The 14159-nt window shown below is 58.4% G+C and overlaps 7 protein-coding genes across 7 annotated transcripts; 3 read left to right on the top strand and 4 right to left on the bottom strand.

Annotated features, from left to right (window-relative positions):
- Positions 1-60: 60 nt before the first annotated feature.
- Positions 61-1125, bottom strand: IUM83_08662 (uncharacterized protein; the record flags this gene model as incomplete). Its single annotated transcript, XM_067933050.1, has 1 exon — positions 61-1125. The coding sequence occupies one exon, from the start codon at positions 1123-1125 to the stop codon at positions 61-63; it is 1065 nt and encodes a 354-aa protein (XP_067794098.1).
- IUM83_08663 (uncharacterized protein) lies at positions 455-958 on the top strand (the record flags this gene model as incomplete). The annotated part of the gene is made up of 2 exons (XM_067933051.1): positions 455-702; positions 772-958. 2 exons carry the CDS (start codon positions 455-457, stop codon positions 956-958), a joined length of 435 nt encoding a protein of 144 aa, XP_067794129.1.
- Positions 1126-1476: 351 nt separating the features above from the next.
- On the top strand, positions 1477-2247 carry IUM83_08664 (snf7-domain-containing protein; the record flags this gene model as incomplete). Its single annotated transcript, XM_067933052.1, has 1 exon — positions 1477-2247. One exon carries the CDS (start codon positions 1477-1479, stop codon positions 2245-2247), a length of 771 nt encoding a protein of 256 aa, XP_067794131.1.
- A 286-nt stretch (positions 2248-2533) lies between these two features.
- IUM83_08665 (30S ribosomal protein S9) lies at positions 2534-3508 on the bottom strand (the record flags this gene model as incomplete). The annotated part of the gene is made up of 1 exon (XM_067933053.1): positions 2534-3508. The coding sequence occupies one exon, from the start codon at positions 3506-3508 to the stop codon at positions 2534-2536; it is 975 nt and encodes a 324-aa protein (XP_067794101.1).
- Positions 3509-3780: 272 nt separating this feature from the next.
- Positions 3781-7029, bottom strand: IUM83_08666 (CMGC/MAPK protein kinase; the record flags this gene model as incomplete). The annotated part of the gene is made up of 1 exon (XM_067933054.1): positions 3781-7029. One exon carries the CDS (start codon positions 7027-7029, stop codon positions 3781-3783), a length of 3249 nt encoding a protein of 1082 aa, XP_067794099.1.
- A 4375-nt stretch (positions 7030-11404) lies between these two features.
- IUM83_08667 (Serine/threonine protein Kinase) lies at positions 11405-11858 on the top strand (the record flags this gene model as incomplete). The annotated part of the gene is made up of 2 exons (XM_067933055.1): positions 11405-11558; positions 11626-11858. The coding sequence occupies 2 exons, from the start codon at positions 11405-11407 to the stop codon at positions 11856-11858; spliced, it is 387 nt and encodes a 128-aa protein (XP_067794100.1).
- Positions 11859-12234: 376 nt separating this feature from the next.
- On the bottom strand, positions 12235-13260 carry IUM83_08668 (Cysteine synthase A; the record flags this gene model as incomplete). Its single annotated transcript, XM_067933056.1, has 1 exon — positions 12235-13260. One exon carries the CDS (start codon positions 13258-13260, stop codon positions 12235-12237), a length of 1026 nt encoding a protein of 341 aa, XP_067794219.1.
- Positions 13261-14159: the final 899 nt, after the last annotated feature.

Raw genomic sequence — 14159 nt, forward strand, 5'->3', positions numbered from 1 at the left:
GGGCTACAGACGGACCATGGTCGTCTGTTCATCTACCTATCAAGCTATGCTACCTGTTGCCTACTCCTCAAAGTTGCGCGTCCACCGCCGCTGGAACTTGTCCTCGAGGGCCTGCACGCACTTGTAGTGCACCTGGTGCTCGTGATTGAAGCTCGAGAGCGTCATCTGGCGCTCCGAGGAGCGGGCCTCCTCCTTCTTCCACTCCGGGTCGGACGGATCCAGCCTCTTGCTGATCAGCGCGCTGTGACGCTGCTCCACCGTCCGCAAGTATCCAGCGATCCACACATCGTCGACTGTCACACAGACCGACGGGATGTCGGCGAGCGCCTCCACGTCCGAGAAGAATCCACGGCGGTAGGCGTTGCCGCAGCAGGCCTGCAGGATGTCCACGTAGCGGCCGCGGGGGCGCATGAAGTACGGCACGTAGGCGGGCACGACGCCCACCTCGTGCCACATGGGGAGCATGCCCCATCCGCACACGCCCAGCGCGTCGTCGGGCTTGGCCACGGCCTCCCAGGCCAGCGACGCCACCAGCTCCGGCGGGTACTCGAAGTCGTCGTCCAGCGTGATGATGAGCGTGGCCGGGTCGCTCTCGAGCCGCAAGGCGCCCAGCAGCTTGGTGGCCGGGCCGTCGTCCACGCAGCGGTTGACCTTGACGAGCGGCGCGAGGCCCGCGAGCTCCGCCGGGATCTCCGTCTCGTCGTACGAGCGCTCCGGGTGGCGCTTCATGGGGCCCTCGGGGATGTTGACGTAGATCTGGTCGGGGCGCAGCGACTGCCGCGTGAGCGAGCGCACGCTGTCCATGACCTTGTCCAGGCGGCTGGGCGTCGTGGTGAGCGACACCACGACGCGGAATGGCGGGCGCCAGGGCGGCGACGCCGGCGGCAGGTCGTCGGCCAGGCGGCCGTCGTACGCCGTGGTGAAGAGCGCCGTGGCCGCGGGCGAGATGCTGCCGTAGCGCACCAGCAGCTGCGTGTAGCCCCAGCACAGGAAGAGCGCGGCGCCCAGCAGCAGCGCGCGCAGCAGCGTCACCTGGCGCAGCCACGAGTGCGGGTGCTTGCTGTGGCGCGGCAGCACGGGCTGCCGCATGAACACGCTCCACTCGCGGGCCATGCGCGCGAGCATAAGAGGGAGAAACTCGCTCGGGAACTGAAGGCCGCGCGACCCGAAAATGGATGCCTTCATGTGTCACACGGGCCATGTGGCTGCAACCGTCGCGTCATTGTAGCACAACAGGCGTTAGCGCAGGTGTATTCTTTCCGAAGATTCTAGGCCATGGGTTTAGCTAAGCAGTTCGGCGATTCTTTCGGTATGCTGTGAAGTAGGGTATGAGTGATTACAGGTTATGCGGTGCCAACAACCGAGAGAAGTAACTGTTAAGTGGTCACACCAACTGTACCCAAAACGTGAAGTAACACCTGGATTCTCGACTCAGCGCCGGTATCAATCAGCACGCAAATTATACCGAGGGCGGGGATGAACCTGTTCGGGCGCAAGTCGGCGGCGCCCGCGCGCACGGGGCCCGTGGCGACGGCCGAGACGATCCGCAAGCTGCGCGAGCAGCTGGAGTCGCTGGAGAAGCGCGAGCTGCACATCGTGAAGAAGATCGCGCTGCAGCTGCAGGAGGCCAAGCAGAAGAGCGCGGCCAAGGACAAGCGCGGCGCCATCTTCGCGCTCAAGCGCAAGAAGATGTACGAAGCCGAGGTGGAGAAGCTGCAGGGCGCGCGCATGACGCTGGAGACGCAGGTCATGACGCTCGAGAGCGCGCACGTCAACATGGAGACCTTCACGGCGCTGCGCTCGGGCGCCGAGCAGATGAAGGCCATCCACGGCCAGATGAACGTGGACAAGGTGGACAACATCATGGACGACATCCAGGAGGAGATGGCCACGGCCGACGAGATCGGCCGCGCCATCTCGCAGCCGCTCGGCTCGCAGCTCTACGACGACGACGAGCTCGAGGACGAGCTGCGCGAGATGGAGGAGCTCGAGCTGGAGGAGAAGACGCTCGAGCCGGTCGTCATCGCGCCTGCAGAAGCTGCTGCCACTGCGGCCGCGGCCAGAGCGCCGCCCGCGCCCGTTGCAGCTGCAGCTTCTGCGCCGTCGGCGCCGCCCGCACCGCTGGCGCAGTATAATCTGCCGGACGTGCCGACACACGCCGTGGAATCCAACATCAACGTGGTGGGCAACGCGGACGAAGACGAACTGGAGGCGCTGCGGAAGCTCGAGGCGTCTATGGCGTTGTAGTCGAAAGAAAAGAGCAGGTTGAAGAGGAACGAGCTCGGTGCATGGTGACGAACTATGAGCGAGCTGAAGCTTCTTCAGATATGTATGGCAATAAACGGAAAATCGGACACACGGCTGGCAGACGGGTAATGCTTTGAGTTGGGCAGATACAACGTGGCTGCAGTGCACTGCATTGCAATGCATTGCGAAGCCAGCTCTCTCTCTCTCCTCTCGTCGCCTCGCTGCCTGCCTCTTTTGAGGCTCCTGTCTGACAGCAGCCTCCTCTCCTGCCTGACTGCGTGTGCATCTATCTCTTGACCCACTGGAATTTCTTACGGGCCTTGGCCTGACCAGCCTTCTTCCTCTCGACCATACGCGGGTCACGCGTGAGCAGGCCCGCCTTCTTGAGCGCCGGGCGCATCTCTGGGTCGAAGTTCTGCAGCGCGCGGGCGATGCCGTGGCGCACGGCGCCGGCCTGCCCCGTCATACCTCCTCCCTTGACCGTGCAGTACACGTCAAAGCCGCCGATCTGCTCCACCACCGAGAAGGGCTTGAGCACGTCCTCGCGGTGCGTGTCGCGCACGAAGTAGTCCACCAGGTCCTTCTTGTTCACCTTGATGCGGCCCGTGAAGGGCTGCGGGGCGGGCTTGACCCACACGCGGGCCGTGCTGGTTTTGCGGCGGCCCGTGCCGTACGCGCGGCCCTTCTCGTCCAGCTTGCGCGTGCGCACGATCTTGTTCCTGGCATCGTGGAAGGCGATGCGCGCCGACTTGGCGCGGATCGCGCGCTCCTCCTCCACGCTGATCATGTTGCGCACGGACTGCAGCCACGTGGGCACGCCTTCCTCCGTCACGGCGTCCAGGTCTCCGTCGAAGCCGAACCACTTGTCGCCGTCCTGGGCGCCCCAGCGCTCCTCGTCGAAGTACGTGGCGTTGTGCTCGAGGAACGCGTCCAGGCGGCGCCGCCGCTCGGCCGTGGAGATGCCCTCCTCGTCGATGGGCAGCAGCTCCACCACCTCCTGCTCCTCAGCCTCCTGCTCCTCGTCCTCCGAGTCCGAGTCGCTGTCCGAGTCACCGTCCGAGTCCGAATCGCTGTCGTCCTTGGACGCGAAGAGCTTGGCGGCGTCCGCGTTCTTCTTGTCGCCGGGCTTGTCGCTCAGGAAGCGCGCGCCAGGCACCGACACGGCGTTGAGCACGGGACGCGCACACGGACGCAGCGCGCTGGCCGCCGCGGGGGCCGCCGCGCGCGCCACGCGACGCGCCGTCAGCAGCAGCAGCTTCATCGCCAGTGGGTCTGGGGGATTGAGAGGCGTGAAATGGCTCGGCGGGTGTGTGGAGGAGAGGAATAACGCCATGCCATTGGTCGAAAAAGATGCATATGATATTTGGTAGGGATAGTGTATGCATTAAGAGAGGGCTGAGTGTGTAGCCATCTTACAGCGCATGTACAAGTGCAACTTGCCCCATGTTTTTGGTACTTTATTGATGACGATTGTTTTTAGTGTTTCTGACTCCGTGCCCTATTTCTCTACATGGTACAGGTCTACAGCGCCGCTCACTCGGCGATGGTCTGAGGCTGCTGCGGCGGCGGGCGCTGCGCCTTCATGACCTCCTGGTAGAGCAGGTCCTTGAGCGTCTGCGGGTCGTACGACACCTGTGCGTAGTCGAACTGCGTCAGCTTCGTCGCGACGTCGGTGTGGCACGGCATCTCCAGCTGCGGGTCGCGCCACTGGCTCACGTACGGGTGCTCCAGCGCCTCGGCGGCCGTGATTCGCTTGGCTGGGTCAAACTGCAGCAACTTGTCCAGTAGGTCCAGTCCGTCCGGGTTGGCCTCCGGGAAGACTTGCTCCCAATCCACCTTGGGTACCTTCTGACTCTGGATGAGAAACTGCCGTCCAGCGTAGCGGCGCGCCACCGGGTTATCGCAGAAGCTGAAGGTCGTGGGCGTGCCCACAATGTCCACAATCACCTTGAGCTGATCGACATAGGACGTTCCGGGGAACATGATGCGCCGACCCAGCAGCTCGGCGAAGATGCACCCGATAGACCACATGTCAATAGCCTTTGTGTACGCGTTGGCGAGCAGAAGTTCCGGTGCTCTGTACCATCGGGTGACCACGTACTCTGATAGACCTTCGGCCAGGTCCCGGTCGTTTGCATGCCGCGCAAGCCCGAAATCGCAGATTTTGATCCGACAGTCCGAGTTCACAAGAATATTGCTCGGCTTGATGTCTCGGTGCAAGACATCCGCCGAGTGCAGGTAGTGGATACCGCACAGCATCTGGTACAAGAAATACTGCACTTGGTCATCGCTCAAACTCTCCTTCGAGTGGATAATGCGGCACAGGTCTGTCTCCATGAGAGGCTGAATGATGTATAGATCTTCGAAGTGTTCGTAATCCAGTGGCCGCTGCAGTTCGTGGAAACCCATGAGGCATGGGTGTGTGCCGATTTCACTCATGAGCTTGATCTCGCGTAGAGCCAACAGAGCCACCTTCGGGTGCCGCAGGAACTGGCCCAGCTTTTTGATTGCGAAGGTGCCGCCGTTAACAAAATCGCTCGCTGCGATCACCTCACCATACGTACCCTTTCCTACGATCTTCACCATTCGGTACTTTTCAGCCAACTGATACCGTACGCCGTTGATAACAAACTGGTGCATAACATCCTCACCGGGAGGGGAAAACTGCTTGGTAAACGAGCGGAAACTGTTGCGCGCCGATGGACTTTCAAACGATGTGACCGAAGCGAACGAAGCAGGGCCCAAACTACCATCATCCGAGCCAATACTGTCCCGGTAACTATCGCGGAAGCTCGACGTCGAGGACCGCTGTGACACCGAGCGATGGGACATAGCGGAGATTGTAATACCCAGCAGCAATTTACCGAAGAAGCTCTGGTGGTCGTTGGACAGCACGTAGGAGTGCATCTCGCCTGCTCTTGACGCATTGCTGTTGTTTTTTCGTCGACTTCGTCGACCCATCAAACGACTGGAGATTGTTCCACTAGCAGTGCTGATGCTGCTAACACCACCGTTACCATTCAAGAAACTTGCAAGATTGACGTGGGTACGAGCTACAACCTCGTGGTTTGAGTTGCGGCAACACTCAACGAGTAGCACCGTATTGTCATCGCGCGACAGTCGATCAAACTGCAAAAACAGCTCCTGGTGGTAGTTGTAGGACCACGACGCTAACTCACTTCCGGATGAGTCTCCCGGAATCTCCACAGGGGCCGCAGCTCGAGACTGTGCCTCTGTGTGCCATACGCCTTCAAATTCGTTGGTATCCAGCGAGCAGCGCACAAAGAATTCGTCCCCTCGCAACTCGCGCGACCGAACGTCCGTAATCTGGTGCAAATTAATTGAAACAACATACCCGCCAACCACCGATTCGCGAATACGCTCCGCCAGCGACGGTAATGTGAGGTTTGTCGTGCAGCCAGGAACTTTGAACACCACACTGGAGGCCACGACGTCGCCGAAGATTTCCCAGCGGCATACGCGGCCGTTGTCGTTCGGCTTGAAGTGCAGCTTGTGTGTCCACTGCTGCATAAACGTAGTTTGGTTGTACCGCACCTGCATGGTTTCTCTCCCAGAAATGACGACCACTCTGTTGCGGTTCCGGCGGGGAAGTGACTCAAAATCCGGGGCCTCACCTCCCTCCTCATCTTCCTCCATCTGGATGCTCTCGACAATGAACTGCTCCATCTGCACGGACTGGGACAGCCTGGAAAAGTACTCGAGTACACCTGCATATCCGCGATACTTGCCCTCGAAGGGCACCATAGGCAAGTAGTTGCTGCGCAGGATCACGTCGGACTTGAGCAGCGAGAAAAAGCGCAGCAGCGCGTGATCCATCGGAGCGACCACATTGGTCTTGGCCATGGGCTGGTTGGGTGTGACCGGCATGAACGACGCGGAGGGCTTCTTGCCGCTCGGCAGCGTCAGCGTCAGGCTGGATCTGTCCGTGTCCTCTGACGATGCGACGCCGGGGGTGCCCGGCCCGGCCGCGGACGGCGAGGGGGGCACCTCCATGACCACTCCCCTCTCGTCGGCCGTCACGCGCGCGCACAGGGCCGCGTAGAAGTACTCGTAGCCCGTGTAGAAGTCGGCCACGTTGGTGCGGAGGCGCTGCACGGGCGGCCGCATGTGGCCCGCGAGGTCGTAGTCGGCGATGGCGTTGGCCACGAGCTGCAGCCACACGTGCTTGCTGGCCTCCGAGTTGGTGCGGAAGTGCAGCTGGTGGCCCTTGTGCGTGGCCATGGAGAACCGGAAGGCGGACTCGGAGTCGGCGGCCGCGGCCGACGAGGGGCTCGTAGCGGCCGCCGCCGAGTCGGCCCCGGCCCCGGCCTCGGCCTGCGGGCCAGCGCCGGCCACGGGTGTAGAGGCCGCGGAGCCCGTCTGGCCGGCGCCGGCCGCGGCCGGGGACTCCTCCACGTCCCAGGCCTTGACGAGCGACACGCGGTCCGAGAAGCCGAACTTGCCCTTCTTGATCTTGGACTTGGCGTTCTGGCGGCGCGCGTCCTCCTCCGACAGGTAGCAGTACAGCGAGCGTCCGCGCAGCACGAAGTAGTAGGTCTCCCAGTGCTTGAGCCAGTCGCTGCGCTTCTGCAGGTAGCCCTCCCAGTGGAAGCGCAGCGGCACGTCGTGCGGCGCCGGCGCGGGCGTGGCCAGGCCGCGCGCGTGGCTGGGCGAGAAGGCCACCGACGAGGCCGAGGACGCGCGTGACTTGGCCGACAGGCGCAGCTCGCCCGCGGCCGCGGCCGGCGTGGACCGCAGCGACACGCTCGGGCTCTGCGTCATGTTGCGCTGGTGCTGCGTCGGTGCTAATACCGGTACTGAGTCCAAGGCGGGCAGGTGGTTTGGTTTTGGTTGCTGAACCACGCCCGAGTGGGCCAATGAGCGCGCGCGATTCTGAACGCCTCTATAAAGCGATAAAGCAGTGCGAAAACCCTGTGCAGGGCGCCACGATCACCAGACTGCGATCCCATGAGTTTTCCTTGTTGTATGGTGAGTCGTTGGTACCATTTGCTCACCGAAAGTGAGAGGGGCCCCCGGAATACGCTCAGCCCTGCTATATTGACGTTAGATTCTCGTGGGCTGGCTGAGCAATGCTGGAGTTGACAGTTGCACTTCTGTTTGTCGTGATAAGTGATAGTAGTAACTCGCGGACTACCTAGATTAGGTAAATTGTCGAGGCATCATCGCGTTATTACATAGCGGTGACCCTGGCCAAGTACATGTACGACAATTGGGAGTGTAGCCCATTCACTCCATGCCACGTACTATTCGGATGGGACACTTTGGCGCAGCTGGTGATATAATATTATAGTAATCGCGATTTTGATTGTTAAGGTGCAGATATCGATGGCAGTCGCGGCGTGATTGTTATGGTGCCGCGCACTGCGTCGAGGGACTCCGGGCCGGCCCAGTGCATGACGCTGCCCATGTCGAAGTCGCCGTGGTATGATAGTCAGCAACAGTACGATGGTTCTATCTCTCCATGATCGAAAGCGACGCGAGAGGTCTCGCGATAACAAGCTAATCGAAGAAACGGGGTCAAGCCACATACACAATTCGATCCACCGCTTTTAACCAGCAACACCACCACTTGAAAAGCGTGCCTCCCTCCAAAACTCACGTCGAAACCAAGCCATCAGCAGGAACGAGACCACCAAATTTCCTGCGAAAAATTCGGTGACCCCGTTGGCTCTGCTACGGACGCATGCGGAGTTGCAGCAGTTGTATGCTGTATCGGAGACCAGCAGCGCGCGGGTCGGGTGTTTATCGACGATGCGGCACAGGCTCTGCTGGAGGAGTTGAGTTCGTTCGGACATTGCCAATGCTTCACTCGCCTTTGAAGCTGTCATTGACTTGCGCAGCTGGCTGCAGGGTCTGGAGATCGGGGACTACCCCGAGAGCTTGGAGCTGAACAGAGCGTTCTTCAGCGTGCCGCTGCTGATGCTCACGCAGTGCGCCATCTACCTCAACTGCCTTGACTTCACTGGTGTGGCCCACGAGAACAAGCACTAATCGAGTGCTACTCTCTCGGTCCTGATTTTGGAGCGACCAAATTTAACAACAAGGTGGCGGAAGGTTTGGGCATGGAAGTCGTCATCCCAACGGCAAAGCACCTGACCACGAAGTCTTCGAAGCAACAAGCTCCTTTGGTGGGCCTCCACCAATTCAGCGACACATTACCAACTTTTGCGCCGACCAAGGCGAAGAAATGCGGCCCACAGGTGACCGAGTCGGGCAAGCTGCGCAACAAGTCCACGCTCGTGCTCAATAGACCGCCTGCTATGGTCACTGGAATGACGCCGACTACCAGTCTCAAAGGTGTTGAACTCGTGACAACCACTTTGAACGCTGGGTTACACTACAAGCTTGCCGCGGGTGGTTTGTCGCGGTCAATTTTTTTCGAGTACACGGTGATGAACCTGGTGCCAAAGGTGAAACTCTGCGTCAGCATTTCGATAAACATGCTGTACCTGAACACGAAGCGATGAGGATTTCAGTTCCCAATGGTGCTCCGTATGCGCCGCGACGGTGTTCCGATTGAGGGTATCACGATCGGTGCTGAAGTTCCGACGAAAGAGCATGCGCTTGACACTACGACACCGCCGGCATCAAGTTGGTGAGCTTCAAACCCAGTCACTGGAAATTCCAGTTGCTGTGCCAACAATGAACGTGATGATGGATGATGCAGTGGATCGGTGGCCGCCCTCGAAGCTGTGGTGGTCACCACAGCTTCGAGGATTTCCACCAGCCCCTGGAGGGGATCTACGCCGCTACTCGTCGATCGAAGAACGTGCTGTTGGTTGTCGGATCAGGTTTTGGTAAATGGGAGGACTCGTAGCAGTACATTACAGGCGAGTGGAGTCTGGCTCGAGGTTATCTGTACAAAATGCCGGCGGACAGCATTCTACTCGGGTCTCGCTTTATGACAGCAAAAGAAGCTGCGACCGCACCGGAAGTTACGCAGTTGTTGGTGGTGGAAACTCATCAGAGCTCGAGTGGAAGACGCGCTATTCGGGAGTTGTTGGTGGCGTGGTCACTGCTGGGCGAACACATTCACGTCATAGCAAACCGTTGTGCTCTCCTGTGGAAGGAGTTTGACGACAAGTACTTCTCCATCCCACGTGAACAACTAGCGTTGCCCCTTTGACTCAACATGAACGGCATCATTACACGGATTCCAGAAACCGTACTTTTGGTTCCAGGATGAATGCCAAGATGGGTGAACGCGTTTCTGCCGAACCGGAGGAGTTGACGTACGGAGAAGTGCTTTCTCGTATGATCGACTTATGCATGTTGACATTCCAGGAAAATCGCAACGCGGGGTGCACAATTCCTACTGCTCGCGTGTGAGCAAATTCATTTTTCAATTCCGTCCGCCATTTACAAGCTCTGGCGTGAACTAACTCGTGTTTTGCCGCAAATTGATGAAACTTGTGTGCGTCGGAGTCACGCAGGTGGCCATTCAATAGTGCCTCGAGTGACACTCATTGAATCGCGTCGAGTTCAGAAAACGAAATATGAGATTGTTGTGAGGAATTTAGCGGTTCTTCCGCGTGTTGAGATAAACTAAAGCTTCCGCACTGCAGTTCAAATGCCTTTCTTAATTGCTATCATGTACACATTGCAATTTTCCCCGGTGAGAAACAACCCAGTCCCTGTAAGAAGTATTTTCTTTCTCCTATCATCCAGTCATGAGAGCTTTGCTATCCCAGCCTAGGCATAGCCCTAGTTATGGAATTCAATTCTACCATTTTAGAAATAATGGGGTCTGGTTCATTTAACTAACTAACGATCTTCAACATCCAACTAGCCAGTCCATTCCGTCTTGCCAGTCAAGTAGCTAGGCCGCAGTAGACAAGCTCCGATAAGATGCTGACCACGATCGCAATACTAACTGTTGAAGTTAGAGCCCAAGGACTCTGATTTAGATAAATCAGACCTGGAGGCTTCAGATCGGTAAGAACAAATCGGATGTGCCAACACAGTCGCAAACCACAGTTGTTCTCAGTCAATAACGAAATGCTAGATGACTGACTGCGACGCAACGAATTTGCATACCATACCACGTACTTCCAGGTAACGGCAAACTAGATGACCAGAAATGTAGATTACGTCTGTGCGGCTTCCTCGGTTACAGGAGGCGTAGCACTATAATACGTATGTACATAGGAGTGCAGTAGCTCGTGTCCTATTCAGTTAGCTATTTACCAGCTACAAGCTACAGCCAAACTTCCGGGGCCTCCCCGACTCCCCAAGAACTGAAGACCTACCACCACACGCCCGAAGTCCGAAGCCATGAAGTTTGTCATCGCAGCCGTACTCGCTTCGCTCCTGGTCGTCAGAAACTCCGCTGAGGCAGCGGCTGACATAGGTTTTACCTGTGCCGCGCTTCCTTACATCACCTGCGACGGCCCAGATGAGCTCGTCTGTGCAAGTAACGGCGTCACCTACGCGAATAAGCGACAACAAGGGATATACCGTGCGGCACAACGGCAGGTGCAGCAGGAGCGAGGGTGGTCGACATTTAAGAGATGACCAGGCTTGATCTGTCAGCCTGGGGACCAAAGTCGAGAGCTCCTTTTTGCTTTAGTCGACTCCACAGTGTAGTCCCGTACGTGTAGGTTACTGTAACGTTGCGAGAAAAATACTAGTGTAATCGTGCTACTGTAGTACGACTATTAGTAGTTGCTGTAAGTGGCTGTCTAGGTTTTACATTCCTTGAACTCGAAAGCAATGCGGGGATCATCAATACAAATCTGCCAGTAGAACTAGCACGGCCTCCCACTCAAGACCGGATTGTGGGGCCAAGTAGTTTCGATAGACGAGGGAGTGATGGTGTACTGATGGAGAAGGTGTAGTTTTGAATTTGGTGCTGCATATACTCATTCCTGAAGTGCGATGTAAGGCTAAGCGGGCCCATGTCATCTATGTTATTCGGGATCAGCAGCAATTCGTCAGTTCCGACCACAGGCGTTCAATCTGGACCAAAGACCATACTGGACCAAATACCAAATTGGATCTAAGACTAGATTTGAAATGGACCAAATTACAAATACCAAAATGGATCAAGTACTATTTTAGATAGACTAAAGACTAAAAGCGATCAAATCGCAAGTCTTCTTCGGAAAGTCTTCTTGCATCGGAAGAGTGCATCACCATGAGCCGCAAGCGCGAGTGGAGCGACGCCCCGCGACTGAACGCGTACGAGAGCGATACATCCACGTCCACCGACCCGCACGACAGCAGCTCGGAGGGCGGCGAGGCCATCGAGAACGACATGAAGCGGCTGCGCGTCGCCTACAACTACGACGGTACACAATAGTCCGAAATCCCACACCAAATCGCCAGGTTGAACTTATTTTGTGCATTTGAGTGCAGGAGCCCATGGCGTGCGGTGGGCGGGGGAAGCCACTGCCATGGACACGGAGATGGAGGTGCCGCGGGCCCGGGCGGTGCGCAGCGACTACACGGAGGCCAATGCCATGCTACGCGAGTTCCACTACCTGCGGCAGCTGCGCAAGTTCCAGGCGGAGCGCGGCCGCGCGCGCGCCAGCTACTTGGAGCGACATGCAGACGAGGCCGCGTCGATGCTCAAGGGCCCACGGGTCTAGCCTTTTGGTCTAGCGTAGACGGAGGAGGACAGATGCACGTTATTATTTTAATGAGGAGCGCAATTGAGGAGCTGCAAAAATTGCAAAATGGTCATCTGAAGTGACGACACCTTTTAGCTCAGCTGTGGTGATCAAACGGCACCGGAATTGTGAGTCACGTTGTGGTTGTCCCAGACCTGCACGACTATAGCAACAAGTGTTGGCTGTAACGCAAGGCTGTAGTTCGAGTGGAATATATTGGATTGTGCGCGCGGCACTTGTTGTCGACACGAAGGATCCCTCCCTGTCTAGTGATCTACAGCAGATCGATAACTACGTACGTTAAGGAACTCAAGGCAACAGTGCTTTGGGGCAAGCGGCCTGTCCGTCTGCCTGCTTAGGGCAGCTCCGATGTCGGCAGGTTGGCGGCGAACTCGCGCTCCTTCTCGAACAGGGCCGACGACAGGTAGCGCTCACCGAAGCTGGGCAGGATGGTCACGATCAGCTTGCCCTTGTTCTCCGGGCGCTTGGCCAGCTCCAGACTGGCCACGACCGCGGCGCCGGACGAGGGGCCGACCAAGATGCCCTCCTCCAGAGCCAGGCGCTTGGCCATGGCGAAGGCGTCCGGGCTGCTGGCCGTGATGACCTCGTCGATCAGGTCGCGCTCGAGCACGCGCGGCACGAAGCCGGCGCCGATGCCCTGGATCTTGTGCGGAGCGGGGTTGCCGCCGGACAGCACGGGGCTCTCCTCGGGCTCCACGGCCACGATCTTGACACTGGGCTTCTTGGGCTTCAGGTAGCGGGCCGTTCCCGTAAGGGTGCCGCCCGTGCCCACGCCGGACACGAAGAAGTCCACCTGGCCGTCGGTGTCGCGCCAAACCTCGGGGCCCGTGGTCTCGAAGTGGATCTGCGGGTTGGCCGGGTTGTCGAACTGGCCGAGGGTCAGGGCCTTGCCAGACTCCTTCTTGACCATGTCCTCGGCCTTGGCCACGGCGCCCGTCATGCCCTTAGCACCAGGGGTAAGGACCACGTCGCAGCCGAACGACTTGAGCAGGATGCGGCGCTCCATCGACATGGTGTCGGGCATCACCAGCGTCAGCTTGTAGCCGCGCACGGCCGACGCGAAGGCCAGGCCGATGCCCGTATTGCCGCTCGTGGGCTCGATGATGTGCGTGTCCTTGGTGAGGCGGCCGCTCTTCTCGGCGTCCAGGATCATGCTCAGGCCGATGCGGTCCTTGACCGAGGCGCAGGGCTCCATGAACTCGCACTTGACGGCGATCTTGGCGTGGCAGCCCTCGGTCACGTGGTTCAGGTACACCAGCGGCGTGTTGCCGATCAGCTCCGTCATGTCCTTGGCGATGTGGAGCGAGCGAGCGTTGCGCAGCAGGGCGCGGCGGCCGGAGAGGAGCGAGCGGGCCAGCATGGCGGAGGAGGAGGAGGAACGGTGTGTCCGGGACGCCGCGGGTTCAAGAATGAGGCCGGTGATGGATCGGGCGGCGCTGGTACACGTACCGGTATCCGATATGAGGGGTGGGGGTACGTCTGCGTGCCACGAAAGACTCATTCGGAAAATGTATTGGACTGTTTGGGCCAATAGGTGTGCGGCCCACTTCAACGTGTGCTATGCGGAATATGATTGGATAAAATGGGAGGTGCGCGCAATCCTACCGAGACCGAGTCAAAGTGAAGAGACTTGGACAGGCTGCTTCGGATGCAAGGACACGCTGTCCACCAAGACGGATTCGACATGGTTCGCCGTCCGCAAGTGGGGCGTCCTCGAGGGACAAGTACGTGGCGACTGCAGTTTTTCGCGAATCGCATCACTTCGATCCGAATTTCGCGGCCAATCAAACGCACGTATTCCATCAACTTCAACTTGCTGATTCGCACCCGTCGAGCACGACTTGGTCTTATTCTTTTCCTGCAGTGCTGCCCGGGTGAAGGCAATTCACGGGTGCGTGCTCCATAATGGAACGATGAAGCCTCCAGTGCTCTGCTGCCTCTACGTGACCGTAGATGTACCGTCGACAGTGCCAATCTACGCGGATAGTACCCAGGCCGAATCTTCCCTTTGGCCTGGTGGCAATGTCGATCCCGTCGGACGCACGCCAACGCCGCGGTACACGTAGTTTGCTTCGTCTACAGCAGTCGACTGGCGCGACGTTATTGTTAGCATCGGTGTAAGAGACGCAAGCCCACGTGTATTTAGGAAAAGCTACCGACACTAGTGTGCTCTACTCCTCTAGATCTGTCACTACTTACAATAACACAAAGCATGGTGGTGCCAAGGGCATCATAGGCTTGGCACCTGCACACTCCGAC

This window comes from Phytophthora cinnamomi, assembly GCF_018691715.1.
Source record: "Phytophthora cinnamomi strain GKB4 chromosome Unknown Contig26, whole genome shotgun sequence".
Taxonomy (NCBI): domain Eukaryota; phylum Oomycota; class Peronosporomycetes; order Peronosporales; family Peronosporaceae; genus Phytophthora; species Phytophthora cinnamomi.